Source organism: Rousettus aegyptiacus, unplaced genomic scaffold, assembly GCF_014176215.1.
Source record: "Rousettus aegyptiacus isolate mRouAeg1 unplaced genomic scaffold, mRouAeg1.p scaffold_m13_p_7, whole genome shotgun sequence".
Lineage (NCBI taxonomy): Eukaryota > Metazoa > Chordata > Mammalia > Chiroptera > Pteropodidae > Rousettus > Rousettus aegyptiacus.
In genome coordinates this window covers 58,203,199-58,228,578 of record NW_023416310.1, presented here as the reverse complement: position 1 = coordinate 58,228,578, position 25,380 = coordinate 58,203,199, and the positions used below count along the sequence as shown (strand labels likewise).

Below are 25,380 nucleotides of genomic sequence, written 5' to 3'. Positions count from 1 at the left end.
ATTTGGGTAGCTTCCACTTTTTGACTATTGTGAGTAATGCTGCTATGAACATGGGTGTACAAGTATCTGTACAAGCCGCAGCTTTCAGTTCTTTGGGGTATATTCTCAGAAGTAGAATTGCAAGATCATGTGGTAAATCTATGTTTAACTTTTTGAGGAAACACCAAACTGTTTTCCACCAAACTATATACCATTTTACATTTCTACCAGCAATGCTGGTTCCAATTTCAAGGGTTCTAATTACTCCACTTCCTTGCCAACAGTTGTTACTTTTCATTTTTGGATTAGAGCATCCTAATGAGTATGAAAGACGGTGGAATTTTGACAGATGGAAGAGGGGTGAGTGAGGCTTTCAGGCAACAGAGGCCTAGAGGGGCTTTGGTATAAAGTGGACTCAGTCACACACAGTTTGATGATGTCAGAATTCACAGGTTCTGCTCATCTCCTTCTCTTGGAAATAGATCAATTCTGTAGAGTATTGGAAAGCCCTGCCTCCCAGGTACTTTCTGATGCTGCCAGGGTTCATGTCCCCTCAGGTGTCCTGGGACACCAGTGTGTCCACGTGAGAGGGGTGAGACAGGGACAGGGGATCTGACATGCGGGAGGTTGGTCAGTCATCCAATCACAATGACTAGGAGCTGTGACCAAAACAGACTGCATGATGCAGTTCAGGGTTCATCTCAAAGGCAGGTGTGGCAGAAGGACACAGCAGCGGTCCGCTCCATGAAGCAGGGGCACCTGGAGCTGGAAGGACAGGAGCATTATCTTCCCTTTGGCAGAGGAGGGGTAGGTGCCGTTTTGCACTGAAGCTGGTCCCTAGCTGCAGGAGAGGTGCTATCTTGCACAAAAAGGACGAGACACAGAGGTCAGTTGAGGTCTGGCAACCACCCTGCTGGGCCACAGCCCACTGAATGGAATGGGACTCAGGGCAGGGTTCCATGGGAATGAAATGGATTACCAATCAAGAACTTAAGGGTGCAAGAACACAAGATAAGGTGTGTCCCCAGGGAGCTCCCCAGTGCCTGGGCAGTAAGGACTCTCTGCAGGACTTCAGGGCTGGGGGGCAAGGGGCAGGGTTGCGCCTACACACACTACCATTCAACTACGAACACAGAGCCTCACAACTGTCTTCATGCTGGATACCCCCAATCTCCATCAGAAAACATGGTCCGTGCTTCTGAATCGGGGTGCGTCTAAGTCCTAGGCTTGAACCTCGCTTCCTCCAGGTAGTTCAAAGTCCCAGTTTGGTGGGACCTGTGTGATGGAGTCAGCTCATCTTGGCTCTGAGAGCCCATTCTGTGTACATCTTCAAAACTCTGCATCAATGACATTATGTTGATAGCTCAAAATGGGCCATGGTGAAAGTATGTAAGCCACAAAAACTGGCAAAGACTGCAAACCAGGGTTTATTTGCCCCTTAAAGGTAATTGTTAAACATTAAGCAGCATACAACTTGCCCTTCTAGTAGATTCATCTCTGCTTAAGAGGCACATCTGATGTTCCCAACAGCTGCAAGTCTTTCTGGATCCTGCTCCAGCCCCTTTGCCCCAGGGCCCCTGTCCACCAGCCCGTTTATCCCTGCTGCCACCATCAACCCCCCGATGACTGAATAATGTGCAAGGCGGGGTTAAGAGGACTGGGGAAGTAGTGCTTGGTTGGCAGAGCTCTGTGGACAGTGGCTGCTTTCTCTGCCTGTGACAAGAAGCAAGGCTAACCAACTTGTCTGTGCCTAGGTCATCTACGATGGCAGGTGTGGTGTACCCTAGACAGGTAAGTGTTATGGGGACAGCCAGGTCTTAGGCTCTTTGGGCATCCTTCTGGTCATTAATCTTGAATGCTTTTCTTTTTAAACAAAAGAAAGCTAAGGGTTTACAACTTTCTGGAGGTTCATTTATTTATTCAGCATGTATTTATTAGGCATCCTCAGTGTTGGACACTGCTGCGGAGATGCCTAAAATTAAATTCTAATCTATTGTACTTCATTAAATCAATTACAATACACCACAATAACTGCTGTAGTGAGGGCTATAAAATATGCTATGAAAGCAGAGGAGAAAGAATTTAATTTCTGGGAGGCGGGGAATAAAAGGGTGGGTGGTTGAGATGTTTTGGGGGAGAGATTTAATCTGGGTGTTGAAGGATATGTAGGAGGAGTTCGCCAGCTGGTGAGGAGTCCAACTAGTGTTTCCGGAAGGGGATAAAAGCATGTGCCAGACACGGGTGAAGAGAGGCTGGAGCACAGAGGCCATGGAGGGGAGCCAAGGGTGGTGGGAAAGGCCAGTGGAAGCCAGATCGTGAAGGACTCCAAATGCCAGGCTTCTGAGTGCCTTTAAGTGCAGGAACGACAAGATGGGACCTTTTGCTTTAAATTCACTCTTGCCCTTTAGGCCCCCGTGGATTTAGACATGTACCAAAGCTCCTACATGGTCAACTATAAACCCTACGGGAAGCACAAGTACTCCAGGGTCACACCACACGAGGTAAGAAGTCACTATCTTGTCTTCCATTCAGCTGTTCACTGAAATCATCTTTATTTCATGTTTATAATGAGGACATTAGAGTCTCTTATTTAGAACAATACCCAGTGCCAGGACATCTAAGAGGTCGTGTGTGTGTGTGTGTGTGTGTGTGTGTGTGTATGTTCTAAAATGTACACTGAATATAAGTCATGTACAGAAGAGTGTAAATAATTTATGCTTGTGGTTTAAATGACATTGATAAGCCAAACACCAATGTACTCATTATCAAGTAGCATTAACAGTACCTTAGGGCCCCATGAGCTCCTTCCTGCTCATACCCCTCCCCTCCCCTCCAGAGTAGCCACTGTTCTGAGTTTTGGGTTAATCATTCTCTAGCTGTGTGTGTGTGTGTTTTTTTAAGTAGTTTTACACTGTAGGTATGTATTACCTCTAAACAAATTGTTTGGGTTTGCCTTCTATACACTTTATTATATATTGGATCATATTATCTATAATCTTCTGTTACTTTTATTTTTTGCCAAACATATGGCACATTCTTCATTTTCTGCTGTATGGTATTACATTGCATGAATGTGCCACCATATGTTTGTCCCTTCTCTTATTGGCCAACAATTGAGTTAATTACTTTTGTGTTAACCTCTCACCCCCGAATGCTGCAGTGAAGATGAGGCACAGCCTCACATGCGCAAGTTCACCCCTCCCAGCTGTGGAGTCGTGTGTCATAGGGAAGGGACATCACCGTTTTTTAAAGTGGTTGCATCAATTTGCTTTCTCATCAGCAGAGGTAGTCACTCCTGTAGCTCTCTGATCTTGCCATTGCTTGGTATTATCAGAGTTTTTTAAATTTTGTCAATTTGGCAGGTTTAAAATAACATTTTCCTGTCATTATTCTCATTTCACTGATTATTAATGACGCTCAGCACCTTTTCACTTATTTATAAGTATTTATTCTGTGAAATGTCTTTTCATATCTTTTGCCCATTTTTTTATTGAATTACTTGCCTTTTTCTTATTAATTTGTAAGAGTCATTTAAATTCTGGACACCTTTCATTTGTCCATTAGGTATATGGCAAAACTGTCTTCCCGTTGGTGGTTTGTCTTTTCACTCTGTCTTTCAGTGAATGGAAATTCTTATTTTATTATAGCCAGATGTATCAGTCTTTCCCTTTATCATTTCTCTTTTCAAGTCTTGTTTAAGAAATCCTTTCCTATCTTGAGGCATCTCCACTAAAAATAATAATAAGATCTATACAAAGGTGGCACAATTTCTGAGATACGTTATTACGTGGAAGCGAAGCGCAGAGTGGAATTATAATATGCATCATTCATGTACAAACCAGGGATGTGGATATGTACATATATGTTTATATATATAAAAAATATTTCTGGGAAGATACAAAAAAAAAAAAAAAAACCACTGATGACAGTGATTGTGTCTGGAGATGGGAACCAAGGCAGGAGGGTGGTGGCAAAGAGGCTTTTCACTATTAACCCTTTTGTATTGTTTCAGTATTTGCCTCTGTCGTATATATTACCATTCAGAAACTAATTTTAAAAAATTTACTCTTAAAACTTTTTACAATTGCAGTCGACATTTAATATTATTTTATGTTAGTTTCAAGTGTAAGCTATAGGAGTTAGACATTTATATAATTTATGAAGTGATCCCCTTGATTAGTCTAGTACCCACCTGGCTCTATACACAGTTAAAGAAAATATTTCTTAGTAACGGAAAGTGTGCTCTGTCTTGGATACTTCCAAGGAAGCTACATTGCCTTTCACCTCACTCAGCCCTCCATTCATGTGTGATTTGTTCCCACAGCAAGTGAAGCTGGACGCCCAACTCCGGGAAAAAGAGTTTTATAGGCCCATCCGTGGCCCCTACCCCAAGCTAGAGGATGGATACCCTGCCTTTAAAAGACCCTACATGACCGCCAAAGACCTGGGAAACCCGGGCTTCTTCCCACCACCGGAGCGTGAAACCACAGGGGAGGAGGAAGGCAGGCTCACCAGCATCTGCCCTTCCGTGTACCCAGTTTCTCATGGCCAGTACCTGCCCCAGGGCTATCTGAATGGGGTCCACCAGAGTGCCGACTTTCCGTGCCTCTTGGAGCCGGAGCGCCAACCTGCTACGGAGGCGGCCAAAGGCTACTTTCTACTGCCCGGCTGCGTCTGTCCGCATCACCATACAGCCAAGGTCCCCGTCTTGAACCGATGGGGGCCCCTGCTCCCATTTTACCAGTAGAAGGGGTGAGAACAACTCCCAAGGTCACTGTGGAAATTCCTCCCTCTCACAAGGAAATCCTTGTTCTGGCCTTGGATTACAGAGAGAACTGAGAATAAAGCCCTGGAAAGATGTTGCAGCAGCATTGGGACTGCAGTTGCTGTGCCTTACTCCCTGGTCTGCCCTGGTACACAGCATCCCCACCACAGGAGGCAGGGAGGGAAGGAACACCGGTGTGTCTGGAGGGCTAGAATCTGTGTGATGTTTCATTATAATGAAGAGTCCTGCTGTAAAGGTTCTTACTGTTTTAGGCATTTACTTACCAAATGGGAAAAACTACATTTCCCATAGTCATCTGAATGTTTGATAAGATTGTAAAACTTGAAATACTGTTGGATAACTTTTCGTGTCAATATTCGCATTTCAGTTTATTTACCTCTTCTACCCTTGTAGCAATCAACCATTTAGCATTTAGAAGCCATCGTTGTATACTTTTCTTCTTGCAGCATGTAGCTTTGTAAACACATACATAGAAAAGTCAGTTAAGAAATAGGCTAAGCTTCTGCGACAAAGAGAACCAAATACAGTGACTTGAAAAACATAAGGTAGACAGTCAAGTGGCGGGGTGGGGGGGTGGGGGTGGAGCATCTTTGCTGTGGTTTCCATCTCTGGGTCTAAAATGGCCACTATAGACTAAATTGTGTCCCCCCCAAAATTCATATGTTGAAACCCTAACCCCTAATGTGACTGTATTTGGAGATAGGGCCTTTAGGGCTAAAGTAAGGTTAAATGAGGTCATAAAGGTGGAACCTAATCCAATAGGATTGGTGGCCTTCTAAAAAAAGGGAATTTACTTTAAAATGCTCCGGCCAAATAAACAGTGTTAGTAGAATAGGGGACTAGGTGAAACAATACCAGTGACAAAATAAACGTCACAGCTGGGTGATGGGTATGTGGAAGTTCGTTATCCTATTCTGCACTTTTGTGTGTTTGAAAATTTCCATAATGAAACATTAAAACAGGAAAAGGTCGGGGGGGGGGATGAAAAAAGGAAAGGAAAGGAAGGAAAATTAAAGATATAGTCCTTCAGACTACCAGTAGCTGTTTATAAGTATGTCTAATTTAGAATAATATCCTTGCCATCCTTGCTATGCTCACTAAGAAAAAGAAAAAAAGAAAGAAGAGGAAGAGGATGGAGAAGGAGAAAGGGATAGGGAAGAAGGAAAAGCAGGAGAGGAAGCAAAGGAAGGAAGGAAGAAGGAAGAAAAAGTGATGGAGGAAGAGAGGGAGAGAGAGAAAAGTCTGTAGGTTTGATAGTATAGTCTTTCTGATCCTTGGTGAGGTTGAATAATTATGCAAATGATCCATATCTCTTCATGAGTTATGAAATGTTTCCTTACCAGTGTGCTCCTTCTCCCTTACTTTTTACAATCTTTAGTGAGTCCATTTTACTCATAATTCCTCTAGGGTGTCTATGAACAAAAGTTCACTACCTCTTAAGGCTAGTTAATAACATTTTTTTTTTTAGTGTTGGGTCATGTAGATTCGTTGACAGTTTTAGCACATAGTTATTTCCATCAAATGATTCAGTTGAAGTAAAAACATTAATAACAAAAGCTACTCTTTTTTGCTCATTTGGTTTATTGCTACATCTCCAATGAACAATAGAAACTCTTTTATTGATCACTTGTTATATACCAGGTTCCATGTTGCACACATCACAAGCATTATTTTATCCTCACATACAATTGAAGTAACAGAAGTCCAAGGAGAATTTGAATTCCAGATTTATCTGATTCCAACCCCAAGATTTCAGTCATTTTTGGAATGTTTTATGTCATTTTTTCTTCTAAATAAATGATGAGAACCCCTTTAATGCAATAGTTGTCTTATTCCTTAAGGTTCAAGTTTCATTGGTTAACCATCCATTAGTGTGAACAATGGCCTGGACCAAGAAGATGGGCCAGATTCAGAGCTGTCCTTCAGGTATTCAGGAAGTTATGACCTTCCTTCATCATGGACTTACAAGGGGTATGACTGGCTGTGCTTAAGGTATAAAATAGGTCACCAAGATGTGCCTGGACATCACCACAGGAGTGGACAGAGCAAGAAAGCTAACTGTCACCTGGGTCTTTGGATCCAGAGAGGACAGCAGTAAGTAGAGGGGCCCAGGGAGAAATCCACTCAAGAGGGGAAGATGGGTTGAAACTCCAAGAGGGGTTTAAGGCTGCCTTTAAGGCACTTTCTGCACCTTCCCATGGAGGTGCCTGGAGGCTGACAAATAGGGCTGTCAATTTATCTGGTCAAGAACCACTGAAATCCTGAGATTCTATCTCAGTCCCAAGATTCTGTCTCAGAAATCTCTGTCTGACTTGACTCTCCATCCAGGCTCGCTGCAATAGGCTTCTTCTGTTGGTACCCAGGAATGCCACCTACTGTTCCTCCCCATATTACCCCAGGAGAATTGGCACACACAGAAGATGATTATTTCTCATCTTCCAGCATAACTGCCTCCCCTGGGGCCCTTCACCTGTGGCACCGACCCTTCCAACCTCACCTGCTACCTTCCCTTCATGCATATTCAGCATTTCCCACCTCTGTACCTTTACATTTGCTGTTTCTGTCTGCTAGAAAGCTCCTTGTTCTGCTTTACCCCAGCTGAATCATTGCCTCTTTGAAAAAGCCTGTTTTGACAACCTCCTGTCCCTATCAGTTTGCTATTCCTATGCGTTCCCAAATCTCTTCATTCCTACGTCTCTCAGAAGGGGTGCTATGAGGATTACATGAGTAAACACCTAGAGCCTGGCAAATAGGGCTCAAAATTTTAAAATCTTTTTAATTTTTATTTTTATTATCTTTCGAATTATTACTGTTTGTTTATTTATCTCAGAGAGTGTTCTGTTTATCTTCACTGGTCCTGGAACTTGGCATATAGCAGGTGTTCAAAAAAATATCAAAGGAATGAATGGGGGCGAAAGGGAGAAAGGGCTTTCAAAGGGGAGACACAGGAAGGAGGTGGCCCTGGCCTGACCTCCACACATTTTCTTAGCGGCTCTCCAGGCTCTTGTCTCCAACAGCTTCAAGCTCCCACCAGGGTATGTCCACCTTCAGCTGGGGAAGCCCTCAGTGCCTGGCAATGTCAGGTGAAGGTATCTGAGCAGGCATTCGTGAGAATGGCCCACAACTTTGCCCACTAAACAATACTCTCTACCAATTGGAGTCATCTTTGGGAAGACAGCAGGACAAAGGGAACTACAAATTGGGTTTGGGCCACCTCTCCCCAAGTGCCTTCCTAGTTCCAACTCTGGCCTGGTCTAATAACTGTGTTTAATTGATAGACCCAGGAGAAGCCTGCCTTGGTCAACAGACATTTTAATGTTCTCAAAAGAAGACTCTTAGCTTCTTGACCAATTTATTCCTGGGAAAGAAGATGGCTGGATACTGGGAGCCACCCTCATTGTCTTTTATAGAGACCCCTGAGGTCCCTTCACATAAGGGTGAGGCACGGAATTTTGAGCAGGCCCTGCGGAGGGGGACCCCACCACCCAGATGTGCCAGTTCCAGTGTTAAGCACAGCACATTCATTATCATACTAAATTCCCATTATAACTATTGAGCTAATGCAGCTGTCACCCTCATTTTATAGCTGAGGAAACCTAGGGTTCATTCAGGTGATATGGCCAAATGTCACAGGATCTGAAGTCTGACTTCTTCTTTTCATGAAATCTCAGTTCCATAAAAACCTTCAGCTTTCTCATCTGTGAAATGAGGATAATTACACCCATCTCATAAGGTACAAATAGAATGCATTTAAAAATTTTTTTAAGGTTAATAAAGTGTTCTTTTCAATTATTAACATAAAAGAGGACGAACTGCCGAACTGCCACCCGTTTTGCTGCACTTGCTTGTAAATTTGCCACTGCCAGCACAGTGTTCCCCTGCCCATTGAAAGGATGCTTTTGTCATTCTTTGGCCTGGGGAGAGGTCCTGGTGATGAGGCTGCAGAAACCGGACTGGGAGGCTCCAAGATAATGCTAGCAGCCCTTACATGTGTATATTCTTCAGAGTTTACAAAACACAGCCCCAGATGGTATCTCCCTTAATTCTCATTTAACCTCCGTGACATAGGAATTCTTACTCCCATTTCACAGAGGGGATAAGTAACTAAAGCTGAGTGAGGATGCAGACTCCAGGCTTGTCCTGCCCTGTGCCCTCTCCTGGATCAGGCAGCTACAGGCGGAAAGAGTGTCCAGCAGGGGGTCGCTTGACAGCTCCTTGTTAATAAAATGCCGAGTTCTCAGGTCAATCAGGCCTGGATGGAGAGTGACTAGATCTGGAGCAAACACCAAGAATCTGCATTTTTATCCAAGTCAGCTGGAGGCTGGTGCTCTGTATCACACTTGAGAAGTAGCAGAAGAGGGTGCAGCATTCCTGGAAGTCCTGAGCACAAAGCAGTGAATCTCTGCTACAGATAAACTCACAACTGGGCAGAGTGAGGGTGGAGGGTGGGCGTGGGGGTGTCAGAGCAAGCATGTATTGAAACATCCCAAGGAGGTTTTGGCCAAGCAACATGCCGGAAGGTGTACATTGACTTCCAAACATTATGTATGTGTGTGTGTGTGTGTACACACACACACACACACACACTATAAAACTTCTAGAAGAAAATATAGGCAATAAACTCTCTGATATTGCTAATAGTAATTTCGTTTCATATATATCTGGGGGTGTGTGTGTGTGCGTGTGTGTGTGTGTGTGTGTGTGCGTGTGTGTGTGTGTATTTCACTTACATGAAATACCTAGAGTAACAAAACCTATAGAGACAGTAGGCAGAATGGTAGTTGCCCAGGGCTGGGAAAAGAGGGGAATGGGATTATGAAAAAGTTCCGGAAATGGATGGTGGTGATGGTTGCACAACAATGTGAATTACTTAATGCTACTAAACTATAGACTTTAAAAAATGGTTAAAATAGTAAATTTTATGTTATGTGTATATTTTATCACAATTAAATTTTTACAAATAGTGTTGGGAAAATTAGACAGATACGTGCAAAAAAATGAAACTGGACCACCTTCATACACCATACACAAGAATAGACTCAAAATGTATTAAACACTTAAATGTAAGACCTGAAACTATACAAGTTCTAGAAGAAAATATAGGCAGTAAACTCTCTGATATTGCTAATAGTAATTTATTTTCAGATAAGTCTCCTTGGATAAGGGAAACAAAAGAAAAAATAAACAAATTAGACTACATCAAACTAAAAAGTTTTTGCACAGCAAAGGAAACGATCAACAAAATGAAAAGACAATCTACTGAATGGGAGAAGATATTCATTTATGATACGCCTGATAAGGAGTTAATATCCAAAATATATAAAGAACTCATACGATTTAACAACAAAAAAAACAAACAAACAATCCAGTTTAAAAATGGGCAGAAGACCTGAATATTTATCCAGAGGAAATACAGATGGCCAATAGACATATGAAAAGATGCTCAAGGTTGCTAATCATTGGAGAAATGCAAATTAAAACCACAATGAGATATCATCTCACACTTGTCAGAATGGCTATCATCAATAAATCAAAAACAAGTGTTGGCGAGGATGTGGAGAAAAGGGAACCCTCATACACTATTGATGGGATTGCAAATTGGTACAGCCACTATGGAAAACAGTATGGAGGTTCCTAAAATAATTAAAAACGGATCTACCTTTTGACCCAGCAATTGTACTTCTGGGTATTTATCCAAAGAAAACAATAACTCATAAAGATCTATGCACCCCTATGTTCATGACAGTGCTATTCACAACAGCCAAGACATGGAAGCAACCTAAATGCCCATCAACAGACGATTGGATAAACAAGTTGTGGTTCATATATACAATGGAATATTACTCAGCTATAAAAAAAATGAAATCCTGCCATTTGCAATGACATGGATGGACCTAGAGGTTGTTATGTTGAGCAAAATAAGTCATACAGAGAAAGATAAGTACCATATGATTTCGTGTATATGTAGAATCTAATTAAAAAAAAAAAAAACTGACCAAAAACAGACTTACAAATATAGAGGACAATCTGGTGATGGCCAGAGAGGAGGGAGTTGGGAGGCTGGAAGAAAGGGATGAAGAGAAGAAGTACAAATTAGTAGTTGAGAGATGGTCACAGGGCTGAGGAGCACGGCACAGGGAATGCAGTCAGCAGTAATGTAATGGCTGGATGGAGAGCCAGAGAAAAGAGCAATTAGAGGGATCATTTCATAAACTACATAAATGTCTAACCAATGTACTGTATACTTGAAACTAAAATTGAAATAAAATAAAATGTTAAATAAAAAAGGAAGCTTCCCTAAGTATGACATAAAACTTGGAAATTATAAAGTTAAAAATTAATACATTGCCTGGATAATAATAAAAATTTCTCAATGGAAAAAATATAATAAAATCAAAAGGCAAAGATAAACTGGACACATATTTGCAACACAAATGGCAAAAGCATCTAAGTCTCTTACACACCAAGAAGAAAAAGCCCAATAATGTAGGAGAAAACATTTTTTAAATTCAATTATTTGCTTATTTAGTAAATATTTGTTTAATATTTATGTGCCAGGCATAAAGTTAAGTGTTGGGAATATTGCAACAATAAAAATAATAACAACACAAATTTTATACCAGATTGGGAAGATGACAATACACTAAATAAGGAAAGTATATACTATGTTGGAAAGGAACAAGTGATATGGAGAAAAGTAAATCAGGCACAGAGGATAAGGAGACTGATACAGGCAGTTCTCACTGAGAAGGTGACATTCAAGCAAAGCCCTGAAGAGGAGAGATCTTCTCACAGGGATGAGTGGGGCGGAATGACTAGGCAAATGCCCTGAGGGGGATGGGCCTGGAAGGCAGAGTCACAGCAACAGAATGAGGTCAAAGAAGTCATAGGGACTGCAGGATTGTCTATGGACTGGCGAACCATTGTAAAGGCTCTGAGCTTTATTCCAAATGAGATGGGAGCCACTAGAAAGTAATGAGCAAAGGGACGACACACCCTTATTTCTATTTTAAAAGGAAGTCTTCGGCTCCCTGGTGCCAAAAAGACTGAGGGAGCAAAGGTCAAAGCAGAGAAGTGGGTCAGGATAATTTATGTGGGAGTTGGTGGCAACTTGGAGCAAAGTGACAGTTGTAGAGGTGGAGCCTATGAGAAGTGGTTGGTTTGGGGGTGTATCTGAAGGTACAGCCAATAGGGTCTCCAACAGTTTGGCCGGGGGTATGTGAGAGAAAGACCTGAGGCTTGTGCAAACAGGAAGGTGAACTGCTTTTCATTTAGTTGGAGAGGATGATGGTCAAAATGGATTTTGAGGAAAGATCAGTTTTGGTTTTGGAAATGTTAAGTTTGAAACACTCCTAGGACATCCAAGTGCAGATTTGAGAAAGCAATTGGCTACACAGAGGACAGGTCTCGCCAGCTAGAGATCAAAACTTGGCAGTTAACAGCCTATGGATGGTACTGAAAACCAGAGACCTGACTCTGTTGCCAAGGTGTAGAAGTGGTCCAAAGACCACTGTCTAGGACAGGTCAAGGTTGAGAAGTCAGGGAGACAGGAAGGAGTTACTGGGCCAGAAAATGTGAGGACTGAGGACTTGCCACTGGATACAGCAACAAGGTTACCGAGCTGGCAAGAAGCCGGGGGGTTGAAGGAGGGTGAATGGGAGAGGGTATCGAGAGAGAATGGGACAGAAGAATCGAAAGCACTGAGTATAGATAATTGTTGAGAAGCTTTGAAGTTAAAGGGGTGCAGAAAAATTAGCAAAGATGTGGAATATTCACAGGAAAAGAAATACACATGGCTTTTAAACTTATGGAAAGATGCTGAACCTCATAATCAAATAAATGTGCATGTAAACAACAAAGAGATGTCATTTTACACTGATCAAATTAGGGGAGATTGGAAAGTTGGTGCTGTGCTGTCCGAAGGGCAGAGAAGCCAACTCTCATCCACTGTGGTTAGTTAGCACTTTATTCGTAAGGCCTTTCCGGTCACTAAAAACAGTTACAGTTCAGCTCGGTGATTTTACTCCTAGGAATTTGTCCCAATGAGTAGAGTCACACAGGTACTCAATGACTATGTACAGGCATAGTCACAACATTATTATTTGTAACAGCAAAATCCTGGAACAAATCCAAGTGTCCATCACCGTGCAGCCATAATGGAATACAAGCCGCTATGGGTACAGATGTGGCATAATCATATGGACTAGTAAACCAAGAAAACAAGTAGTGGATAGCATCTCTTCTCATTTTTTGCGAAAGGGGATACCTACATCCATGCCTGGACAGGCCTGGGAGATTTCTGGGAGCACACGCTAGCAACCGAAAACAGAGCTGACCCTGGGAAGGAACACGGAGAGTCAAAGGTGGTAAACATTTTACCTCATATTCTTTTCACCATTCAAAGTTTTAACCACGAACACATAATGTTAAGAACTAAATTTAAAATAACTTATACAGTGGGGTCACATCATGTAGGGTTGAGAGAACTTTCAGGGTGTCTAACCCGGTTGTTCTCACCCCCCAGTCCATGGCAGGGCTGCATCACCATCAGCTGGTGGCCTGTTAAGACGCAGAACTGATGTGCAGTGTCCACCTCCGGCGCCCGTTCCGGAGATCTACATGACGGCTCTGCGGCCCCTCTGAGGCAGGCAGGAGAGCACAGTGGGTGCTGCTCACTGCGCCATGCAAGTTCCCGAAGGCCTCATGAGTGCTAAGCACTGTTCTGGGGGCAGTTTTCCCCACAGCGACCAGTCAGGCAAGGTCTCAGGGAGCTTCCCTGCTGGCAAGAAAAAACAGCTGATAAAATGACATAATAGCTCAAACTATTTTATAGAAAATAAAATAACTAATGCTCTTAGCAACCCCATGAAGACAGGTACCATGATTATCCCCATTATATAGATAAGAAACAGAGGCACAGAAAAGTCACCCAGCTGTCAGTGGCTGAGCTAGGTTATGAACCCCAGCAGTCTATCTCTTAAAATTATAAATACGAGTAAAAAAAAAAAAAAAAGGGATGCGGACTGACAGAAGAGTAGGAGTGCACCTCTGGATTTAGTGGTCAGAGCAGAACTATCTGAGACCCAAACAATAGGAAAAGCTCTGGTGGATGAGAGACTCCTGGCAAGCACAAGACTGTCTAAAGGAGAAGACATATGGGGGTGCTCATGGAACAGGAAGGAGATCAGGGTGACTAGCCATGGGGACTGCAAATGAATAAACTGAAAGACAGACTGAGTGAATACCTGATTACCTCGGAGCAATAGCTCTCTCCTGATGTGATTTAATGTGTAATGTACATTGCTTGTTCCATTACATGACAGTTTTATTCTTTAGGGAATTCTTCCTTGGCTTGAGGTCTGCTAGATTTCCTGCAATAACCATGTTCTCTTCTATATTAACAGAACCCCTGTATTTTTCAGTTGGGCCATGGCCACCTAGAATAAAGACTATCTTTCCCAGCTTCCCTTGCCATTTGACTAAGTTTCAGCCAATAGGCCACAAGCAGAAGTGATATGTGTATCTTCCCTTTCTCCATCCTGCAGCTTGGACAAGTCCTGAACCAAGTTGGATCTTGTGAGTAGGATGACAAGAGAGAAGGTATCTGGATTCTGGAGGGGTACACAGTAGTAACAGCAGATCTGGAATGCCCCAAGGGACAGAAGTAAACCATCAATGGTTCTCAACCTTGACTGCACGTTAGTATCACCTGGAGAGCATTAAAAATATATTGATGACTGCCCCCCTCCTCCTCAAATTCTGATGTAATTGGTCTGGGGTGTAGCCCGAGCATTGGATATTGTAAAAGTTCCCAAGCCAAGGTTAAGAACCATTTGTTTATGGCACTATTAATGTGGGTTTGTGTTACACACACTTAACCTGTATCCTGACTTGTCCAAGCTCAGGTGAGTTTTGGCTATTAGAAGCTATGCCCACGGAACAGTCATACTGCTCTCACGGGATAGATGTATAAAGCCAAAGTCAGGTGACACACCTCCTCCTAATGATATCTTCATTGAGGTGACAGATGATCAGGAGGAGATTCACAGATACCACAATCTTAACACTTAACCTGGGATGGGGAATTTCCAGGGGGTGTGGGTTACTGTTGGTAGAGGGAGTTTAGAGGGCATGACAAACCGAGAAGCTATGGAACATGGCAGCTTGGGGAAAGGCCAGTGGTTCATTCATTATTACTGAACAAAAAGTAGGCACGCAGCGGTTATCCAGAGTTGAGGCTAGCTGAGTCAGTTGGTGGAGGGCCTCGTATGCCAAGCTCACATGGACAAAAAAGGGGCACTGTAATAAATCTAACCAAAGTGACCTAACGTGGTGATCTGATCATAAATCCCTGAGTCCTAACTAGATGTCCTAGGCATATAACTTCTTTAGTGAAAGGTTTATCTTTGCCTTAAGCAAGCTCTGTCCATTGTTTTTGTGTATTTAAGTTAACACACTTTTGAAAATGTCTCTCTTTCAAACCCCTAGGAAGCCACCCTCAAGAGAGCACACAATCTTGTTAATTATCCTGTAATTCTGTCCCCGCCTTCCTTTCCCCCATCTCCATGGAATCTTCCTTAGTTTCTCTCCTTAATTCCAAATATGTAAAAGAAACTTCAAAACTGTCCTCCAGAGCATTTGAGATTGTGCTTTGTTGTTGGTTTGGCTCAGATAAACTCATGAGAATTCTCTACAGGTTTGGACGTTCTTACGTGGACATTTTCTTGGCTTAGCCAGGAGGATCCCCCAGACCCACTCTGCAGGAGCCCACTGCACTCCATCCAGCTCCCCACTTTGCATCAGGTGCACTCGGATGAGTTTCCTTGAGAAGAACACTGGACCTTCTTACTTTAGGTAGCAGGTCCTGATATCATCTGAGCTGACCTTAGAAAATCCTTGAGGTAGATAAGAGTTATAGATAACCCAGGGAAAGGAGGGTAAAAATGGGTTGCTACTTTAAATTTTGGTTTTTATTAGATTGCTTACTTAGAGTCTGAGCAAAATCTTTGTTTGTTAAATGAGAGGCTGAACTCTCTTTAGCTCCAAAAAAGAAGGACATTTTCTTCCCCAACCCAAATCTTAGGTATTTTTAGGGGATCAAAAATCTTTGTGGGGGCTGCCTGAGGAAAAATTTCCTCTAGGGTATGAAATGTTCCTTTAAGGATATCCAGCGCATTTGGCTCATCTGGAGACCTGCACATAAGGGCTAGTTTTCCCTAAAAGTTTGCTCAGACTCTACAGATCTCAAAAAAAATAATAATAATAATAATAATAATTAATTAATTAAATTAAAGTGGGAAATCATGCTTCTGAGGCCGACAAGTCTCAGGACGTTAGCTTCCCACTAACACTAAGGCTGCGAAGAGAATACTTTGATACTTCTAAAGTAATCTTTTGCATGCACAATTAGAAAAAGCCAGCTATAAAATTAGGTAGGATGAATGGAAAGCATATTTAATTGACCTTTCAAAGCTTCAAAAAGGGAATTTAGATAAATGGGTTGACCTATAATGTCATTTAGGTGGCAACCTATTCTTTGAGATATTCAAAACAGCCATTCCTATTTTAAAAGGAGGAAGGTCATTTGGAGCTTAACTTGTCAAGGACAGATATAAATTGTAAATGCCTCCAAAACAAAATTTAGATCCGACTATTCTTTTATAAATTAGTGAGTTTTTCTCATGGCTAAAAGGTCTCTGTGTCTATATGTGTCTGTATACGTATGGTGTAAATGTGAGATAATTTTGTACCTCCAGATGATATTGTTACAATTAAAGATGAGTGCTTATAAAAGGATTGAATATTCTAAAATTCTTGGAAATACAGAAACTCACTTTTCAAGTTCATGTAATCTAAGATTAATCCTTAGTGAACAAAAGCTAGCTTAAGTTTGTTCATTTAAATAGAACAGACATGTCTTTTGATATGTTTTTGATACTAAATAATATTTACATTTCACTCAGGTTTACAAAAATAAGTCCATGTTAATAACTGACTTTGATGTCTATGAAATATGTTTCTAGAGGTTATAAAATGTTTTCATAAATTTGACATCTTAGTTTTTATTAGAAATTAAGGTTTTAAGGGTTAAATATCTCAAGATATGTAATTAAAAAGACTAGGAATAACTTTGTGGTGTTAAAAAAGGGCCCCTAGAACACCTCAAAAGACTTGTTTTTTATGTTAAATTATATGGGAAGCACTGTAAAATAAGTGATAAAAAAAATTCTAGGGTATATTGCATGGGTAAACAATGCTTGTAAATTAAATAAGCAAGGGCTATGGGAAGCCCAAGAGGACCACATGGTTCTTCCAGGCTCCGTGCTAAAACCCATTTTTCCATTTTGCATTTCTTCATGCATCATAGTAAATACATTTAAGCTGGACTTAAATTGGAAGAAGAAATTTATGAGCTGACATCATTGAAAGGTGACATCTTACACTATTGCTGATATTTGATAAAGTCACTTCAGGAAAATGTCAGGTAGGTAGCCACTTCCTTTCACAGAGAGTTCCCAGGAGACAGACTTTAAAGATCATTGACTGCCACCTGGAGATTTTATTTATTGGAAAGCACATCAAATAAAAGACTTTTCCATAGTTGTAGAAAGGAACTTTATCATGCGTCTAACCATGAACGGACATCTACCTTCACCCCTGCCTACAAAGGACATCAGACTCCTTGAGGATGAGAAGTCACTGACATCAGAGGTCGACACCTATTCCAAGATATTGACAAGGCCTTGTTCTGCAGGTTTTGAGGTACCAAAGCTTGGGGTGCATGGTTCTGGCAGCTGGAAGAATATGCAAGGAGCCATGGGCAAATGCGACATAGCTTTATTCAGGCATAGCAGGACACGGCAAAGCATGGGCACAGCTCCAGCTCCCCCCAGCCTGTACAGGTCGTTCTTATAACAAGGTGCATAATAATGGCTTAAGGCCAGGTACTATAATCAATCACAATCTACCAGTCGTATAAGACACTGTTTCTAAGGTCACCTGGGACTCCGTAGCTAAGGCCACCTGGAAATCACATGGCTTGCTGGGAGGCAGCCTGACTGCATCCATTTTGTTTGTCAGTTCTCTCACCCATCAGGCCTGTATACCTACGGATTGATGTTGAACTCAGAAACCAATTGTTTGATCGTCTTTACTTGTCTGCTAATATTAGCCATAATAATAATTATACTTCTTTGTGTTTTCCTAGATAGTCCAACTGAATATGTATAAGATAACTGTTAATACTTTTTCATGGTTTATGTATTCATTCTAGATGCCAAATACAGAAAAATCAGATAGATGACAAAACTCTAATTATGATAGTTCACAGGACAGAAGTGATCCAGAGTGTTTTTTTTTTTCACAGCGAAGGCCATAAGACCTATTGGCTTCTCTTTTTAGGAAAATTTGGCCTCAACTCACATCCCATGGTTACAGCAGTGCCCCACCCCCAATAGTCCACTGTTTCAACAAGATGACATCTATACTGAGACTTCCCAGGAATAAGCCTTCCTAGCATTGTGAGAGCACCCTCTCTGACCAAAAGGTTGACCATCAATGCATCCTTTGGCTGGTCATCAATGCATCCTTTGATTTATGACCAAAATGGGGAGTTGTGGAGGAAAAAGGGGTTCTATGGAGAATAACCTCACAGGGCAATCTGATGATAAATTCCAAACATGGTGAGTAGTGATGCCTCAAGTATATAACTTCTCTAATAAAAAGTTTATCTTTGCCTTAATAAAGCCCTGTCCATTGTTTCGTGTGTCTAGGTTAACACATCCTTGAAATAAGAGATAACCACCCTCAAGAGAGCACATAGTCTTGTTAACTATCCTGTAATCCAATCCCCTCTTTGCTTTCCCCCACCTCCATGTAACCTTCCTTACTTTTCCTCAATTCCAAATGCACAAAAGAAACTGTAAAATTGCCATTCCCTGTAGCATTTGAGATCTTATTTCCTTGCATTGTTGTCAATTTGGCTCAAATAAACTCTTATAAAAATTCTCTACAGGTTTGGATGTTCTTGTGTCAACACTCATGAGTTTGACTTTTAACATCGGGATAACCAGGAGTTTTCAGAAGATGGTAAACGGGGAATAATAAGTAGCATGGCGAGATTTGTGCAGTAAAACATTCTGTCATGTCAGCCTGAGTTGGTTCAAGATTAGAGGTGTGGAGACAAATTTTGAGGTCCAGTGAGAGGTGATAGAGACCAATGAATGCCACGTACTAGATGCCTCACATTGTCGATTTACTTTAAAATTTTTATGCTTTTTAAAAAAAAATTTAAGCTTTTAATCAGCCTAGAGTTCTGATTGTCTGCACTTGCACCTTTTTCAGGCCAGTTCTCTCTTAACCTGTACTTAGCCAGATTATAGCAATCTGGAAGAGGAGCTATAGCTTCCCCTAGAACCCCAAAGGAGTTGCTCAGGAGATGTTAGTGTAATTGACCATGGTCAAGCTTTTTATTTCATTGGTGCCAGCGCAAGAGTTCCGGCCTGCCCTCTTGGCTGTCAGGCTAGGACAAGGCTACAGGTTAAAATAAATCTAAAATCTCACACGCAGTCTATCAAAAACATTAAAGTACATATGAATTGCTTGGGGCTCCTGTTAAAATGAGAATTCTGATTCAGCAGGTCTGGGGTGAAACCAGAGAATCTCCATTTCTGCCACGGCTCCTGGTCCAGCAGCCACACTGTGAGTGGCAAGGCCTGTGGTTCTTAGCCTTGACTGCACCTAGGAATCATGTGAGAGCTTCAAAGAATCCTAACCCCTGGGACCCACACCCTGAGGTTGTGAGTTATGGGGCTGGAGTTTAGCCGAGATATTGGCATTTTTTAAAGGGCCCAGGATTCTAACATTTTGCTAAGACAGAAAAGTGGTGCTTTAGAATAACGAAGGGAGATTTTTTAAAATGTAGGTTCTAAAGTTTTGATTATTTAAATCTTAGAACACCTCTCCCTCACCCCCATGTGATTTTCGCCAGCACCCCGAGGTCCCACTGCAGTCTGCAGTCACATAGCACTCACACCGGCACCTGTCCCCTCAGGAAGAGGCCCAAGGGCAGTGATCACTGGAATCAGATCCAGCGGGTTTAGGCCCCCAGGCTGCTGCAGGGTACCGAGGTAAATCACATTTAAAAAAAAATCGCTTTACTTGCCTTTCCCACTAAGATTTATACCTGAGTGATTGCTTCTGCAGAATAGATTCCAAAAGGGAAATTACTGCTTCAAAAGAGGAATTAGCTTTCAAATTTAGACAGATACTGACTCAAAAATCCATTGAAATGCATCCCAGTTTGCATTCCTCACAGTGTGTGGAATAGTTTCTTTTCACTACACTTTTGCTCACACCAGTAATCTTTTAAAGTTTGCCAGGGAATAGTGGAAAAATGAGATCTCACTATTGCTTACACTTTGTATTTCCCTAATGAAGAGCGAGGTTGAATTCTTTTTACTCATTTACTTATGTAAAAATACTTAAAATTCACCTTTGATTTGCTGGATTATATTCATTGGGGGTAAATCCACAGTAAACCTGTTTTCTCCTCTATTAAATGAGGCCGATGATCTCCCAAAGTTGTGACTATTAGATGAGATTTCAGGAAGATACAGGGCCTAGTAGAGGCGCTTGGTATGCTGCAAGGATTCCAGAAATGTTTGCCTTTAGAACTCATGAAGGAGCCCACCTTCTTGCAGCCCACCGAGGGTGGATGGTGGGTGGTGACCAAGGACCAGAGGGGCGCCGCTCCCCTGACCCACCTCCTCTTCTTCCCGTGCGGCCTCCACCCCCACGCTCTAAACACCACACCTCCACTGCCCATTGTACTCGCTGTTCAGCCTGCCCTCCTGCATTTGCCGCACTGGACTGACTCTGCGGCACCCAGTCTCCCCAACCCGAGGGCGCCCCAGCCTTTCCTCGGTGTCTTGTCGCCCCCACGTGGCCTGTCTGAACTCTTCCTCCCCAAGCCGGGTGTTTGCACAAACAATTCTGGCGCCGCTTCCAGCGGCGCAGGAGCCAGATTCCCAGCTCCATCCTGGAGTAACGAGATCACAGCCTTCTGTCTTTGATCTCCAAACCCTGGGGCCACACTGTGCCTCGGCAACCCGCCGAGTCAAAAGAGCAAAGACTCGCGGGCTACCTGCTGACCCGCAGCCTAGGGTCAAAGTCCTGGAAGAAAGAAATTCCCAGTGCCCCCCGCCCCCACAGCAGCCACGAACCCCTCAGTGTAACAAAGGACACTTCTTGATCACTTAAATTAGCGTACTTTCGTACGAGTAACACGTTTTCCACACATAATCAAATGCCAGCCTCTAGTTCTTGTCATATGCATATTCATTGTCAACATTTTTGCAGAAACGAAGTTTTACATTGCGTATTTATATTACATATAATCAGATGTTTTACTATGTGATTGTTTTTCTTTCCTTCTTCACATCTTGTTTTCTTTCCACTTCTTGAATATTCAACAGCAACAGCCAGGAGTTCTTTCTATACCCTTCCCTCTGATCATATAATCATAGATTTGCATGTATGCATATATTTGTGTGACTCTTTAACTCAGTTATGTCATTTAATCCTCACAATACTCTTGACCAATTCTGCCCATTTTAGAGTTGAGGAAACTGTGGAAACGAATTCATTTCAGGCCTCTACTTATTGGGTACTTGCTACTTACCAACTTCTATGCTAAACATTATATATTTTATCCTTTAATCTTCACGATGTTATTTTCAGTTGAGGAAACAGATTACAGAGTAAAGGAAAATTGTAAACAAGTCAATAGTAATGCAGCAGACTGGTTGCAAAGCCCAGTGCTGTCTTGTTACCTGTCACTCCTCTAAAATGCCCTCTGGGTTGAAGAGAATTCAGAGAAGTAAGAATTGTTATGCTAAGAGGATGGTGGAATGATAAGTGGACCATCAGAAATATCCTGTTGTGTTACTGTAGTTATTTTAATAATTGCCTTGTTTCCTCATACATAAAACAGCAATCAAAATATCTGAGTTGCCGAGGTCCTAGTAGAATTAAGTGAGACCACATTAAACTCTTCTAAACTATAAAGCAGGATACAAAGATGAGATCAATTAAAATATTGTAAATGCAGTTTATTGGTTTCCTTTTTCCTGTTTTTAAATGTAATATTATTAATCCCCAAAGCAGTGTGCATCTATTGGAAGAAGTCAACAATACTGAGATGCATAATGAAGTTAGTAATCTTCTCCCTCATATTCCTTCCCCAACTCTACTTTCCTAAGGTAACCATGCCCATGAAAATATTTGATTTAAACAGGTATAGAAGCTATTTCATTGGGTTGCAATTGTTCTATTCATGCTCCTCTGCAATGTGTAGAATTTTCACTTATCTGCTTAGTAGACATTTAATAATTCTGTTTATGCAGCCAGCTTATTTGCACAATATCCATAGTATGAACACATCGTCATTTACTCAGTCATTACCCTGAGTGTTTCTTCAAAAGATTCTTTTGGAGAGAGAAGAGTCCTCCCACTTCATTACTTCTCAGTATCAAACCCTGTCACTCCCTCTAGGCAGGTTTGTGACCTTTCTAGGTAGTAACATTTTTCTACCAGGCTCCTCTCAGAGGCGCCTGAGTTCTGTGCCAGCAAACTCGGCCTTGTTCCAGTTCCTCTTCCTATCCACACTCTTGCTGCTGGCAAGAGGTGCCAATATCCCAAAGCTGCTGTCATTGTTTCTTTTTCTTTTGTTTCTTTCATTTCTTTCTTTCATTTCTCTCTCTCTCTCTCTCTTCTTTTTTCTTTTCTTTCAACACCTGCAGCACCTGGTCTTCCTAGGTGGGCTCCCTTCCAAGTACTAACCAGGCCCGACCTTGCTTAGCTTCCGAGATCAGACAGGATCAGGCGTGTTCAGGGTGGCATGGCCTTAGACTGTCATTGTTTCTGACAATGTTCTCTGCGTGCTCTCTGAAAGCTCACGGCACTTCAGAAGGCAGCAGATAGGAACCCACACACTGCAGCAGTCCCTAAAGAAATCTTTCAAAACTTAACACTAAAGAGCAATGACAGAGGATGCCTTTCTGGGCTGTTGGGGACCAGGATATCTTTAGTCTCTGGAGGAGGGATGTATTTGGCTCCCACCAACGTGGCTCAGGCCCTCTGGCCTCTTCCTGGATTGAGGCCTTCTGCATGCTTCTCCATCCCAGCTCCTTCTCTCTACAATTAACCTTCTTCCTCACTTGCCACGGTGACCTTAAAATCTCAGCATGTCCTTCCTCAGCTCCGAAACTTCAATGGCTTCTCACTTCCTCTGGAACAAAGCCCCAACTTTTTACTACAGAGTTCTGGGAAATTCACTATTTTCAAAAGAGAATACCTGTCCTCAAACCACACCCTCCTTCTTCCGATGCTATCGAAGTTCCAGCACCGGAAACCGAGGCACCATCTTCTCCTTCATCTGTATTCAGTTAATTCGTGTCCTGGGCTTTCTGCCTCAAAAATAATTCTCAAGTCGATCTATTTCTCTCTGCTCCCACCATTGAGAACACTCTTTCTCATCCCTCTCCCTCCCATGAACTGTTCCTACCCTAACCTTTTCGTAGAGCCCCAGAGCCTGCAGGAGTCAGAGAAGGGAGCTACTCTCGTCCAGACCAGGGCGCTGAGTGAGGGATTAGCAATACTGCAACCGTTAGAAGTAGCTGGGCATATACTGCTCCTATGTTTTGTTTTAAGTCACTGTCTACCTGAAGAATTTAAAGGTAGTTCATGACAGAGACTTGGTATGATCGAATTCTGTTATATCTGTTATGTTTACGTCGGTCACCTATAGACATGCTTGTAGTTACAGGGATAGAATCTGGGGCCGGGAGTCTCCTTAAGCAGTGCCTCACCCTCTACAAGTAAGACAGAATGACTCTATGGCCGGTGGTTGGACTGGAAGCTTCTTCTATTTTTGTTTCTTTGGGGGAAATATAGTAATAGCTTTCGGTGTAAATGCATCCAGAGAAAAGTTTCTGTAAGAAACAATATGGAAAAAGAAAATCACCCGAACATAATACATTTCTGCTTTTCTCTCTGCTAGTAGGAGGCAATGGGAAGAGCAGGTCGCTAATTTTCAGAATCTCTGAAAATCTTATGGACTCTGGACCAGTCCTTGCCTCAATACTTCTGCCTCTCTGAAAGGTGGAATCTAGAACCTGATGCTTTCTCCTGGCACAGTGTCAACAGGCCTGCAGGGCTCTCCTCTGAAGATCCTTCCCTCAGGGGCCCGGGCTGGAGGTGGGGGATGTAATGCACTCCAGTGGAAGAGGAAGGAGACGGAGTTAGGCTAAAGGAGACAGCATCAGGCAAAGCCATGTCAGTGCTAAGTGTCCTGGCTCATTTCTCTTCTCATTTAATTTAAAGCATAAGGTCCTTTTTCCTTTAGAAAACTCTCTGGACTTGAGACTTTTATGTGTTTTTAGCATCGGAATTGTTCAATCATCTTTTCTCCTTAACCTTTGCCAAATATTTATTGCAGTAACTGATACATTCGTCATTTGGCTATTTTTCCCCTGCAAACATGTTAGATTGTGTTCTCCAAATTCAATTCCACAAACATGTAACCCAGGACCAATATGCTCTGGACTTTAGCCATTGAGGAGGCTGACTTACATCAGTTACTCTGACCTGACAGTGACATGTTATTAAGACAAAGTGCTAAAAGGAGAGTTAAGTGTTAAAGGGAGGGGCCTCAGAAAGATGACAAAAAAGCAACAATTTAAAGGGGTGGTAGGGTTTGGAGTCAGGAGAAGGGGCTCTAGGTGAGAATAGGACATTGCTGGGTTACTACCGAAGACTTACTAGGTCCTGCTGGCCCAGCCCTGTAACTTCCCGTGCCCGCTTTTCTACTGTGGTCAGGAAAGGCACTGCAGAATTAAAATGAAGGAAGGCTTGATTATGCTATGTAAAAATTTGCAGATCCTTAGACAGCTTGGTACACGGGAGTAGACAAAACTCTGACTAGAAATCAGAGTAGCCGGGATTTGGTCCCAGTTCTGCTCTTGCAGCCTTGTGATCTTAGGCAGATCCCAGCACCTTTCCGGGCTTGAGTTTCACCACAGGTAGAGTGGCTATAACAATGCCTGCCAGGGCTAGCTCTCAGGGTGTTTGTGAGGATCAAGGGATCTACAGCTGGGACTGGCTTGGGGTGCTAGAAAGCAATCCACAAGATCCCTGGCTGGGTTGAAGAGGAAGGGAGTTAAGGTGGTAGCAACTGAAGCAGACTGACCAAGAGATGAAGAAGAAGGAGGTGGGCTGTTCAGGAGCCAAGAAGAACCTGGGAAGAAAGACAATGATCAAGCTGCACTGAGAAGTGAGGGTCTAGATCAAGTGCATAAATATCTGTGATGTGATTTTTCAGCTTACAAAATGCTTGTAACTTTGTGGGACTGACATTATTTATAAAATGGAAGTAATCATGCATTTTGACTCTTAAAGGCTGTGGCTAGCTGGTTTGTACCTAGTCAGGCCAGCATGCCACATGCCTCCACATGGAACATATCAGACACATTGTGGTATCAATACAACTGGCATTGCTACAGTCCTTTTCTCTGTGAGGTCTCCCTTTAGTGCAGGGTCCCCTTTATGTTCCCAGT

At 42.3% G+C, this 25,380-nt stretch overlaps 1 protein-coding gene and 1 pseudogene across 1 annotated transcript; one reads left to right on the top strand and one right to left on the bottom strand.

Annotated features, from left to right (window-relative positions):
- The first annotated feature begins 1,743 nt into the window (after positions 1 to 1,743).
- Positions 1,744 to 4,726, top strand: TEX37 (testis expressed 37). Its single transcript, XM_016147878.2, has 3 exons — positions 1,744 to 1,770; positions 2,388 to 2,480; positions 4,304 to 4,726. The coding sequence occupies exons 1-3, from the start codon at positions 1,744 to 1,746 to the stop codon at positions 4,724 to 4,726; spliced, it is 543 nt and encodes a 180-aa protein (XP_016003364.2).
- Positions 4,727 to 22,557: 17,831 nt separating this feature from the next.
- On the bottom strand, positions 22,558 to 22,676 carry LOC118606148 (annotated as a pseudogene).
- Positions 22,677 to 25,380: the final 2,704 nt, after the last annotated feature.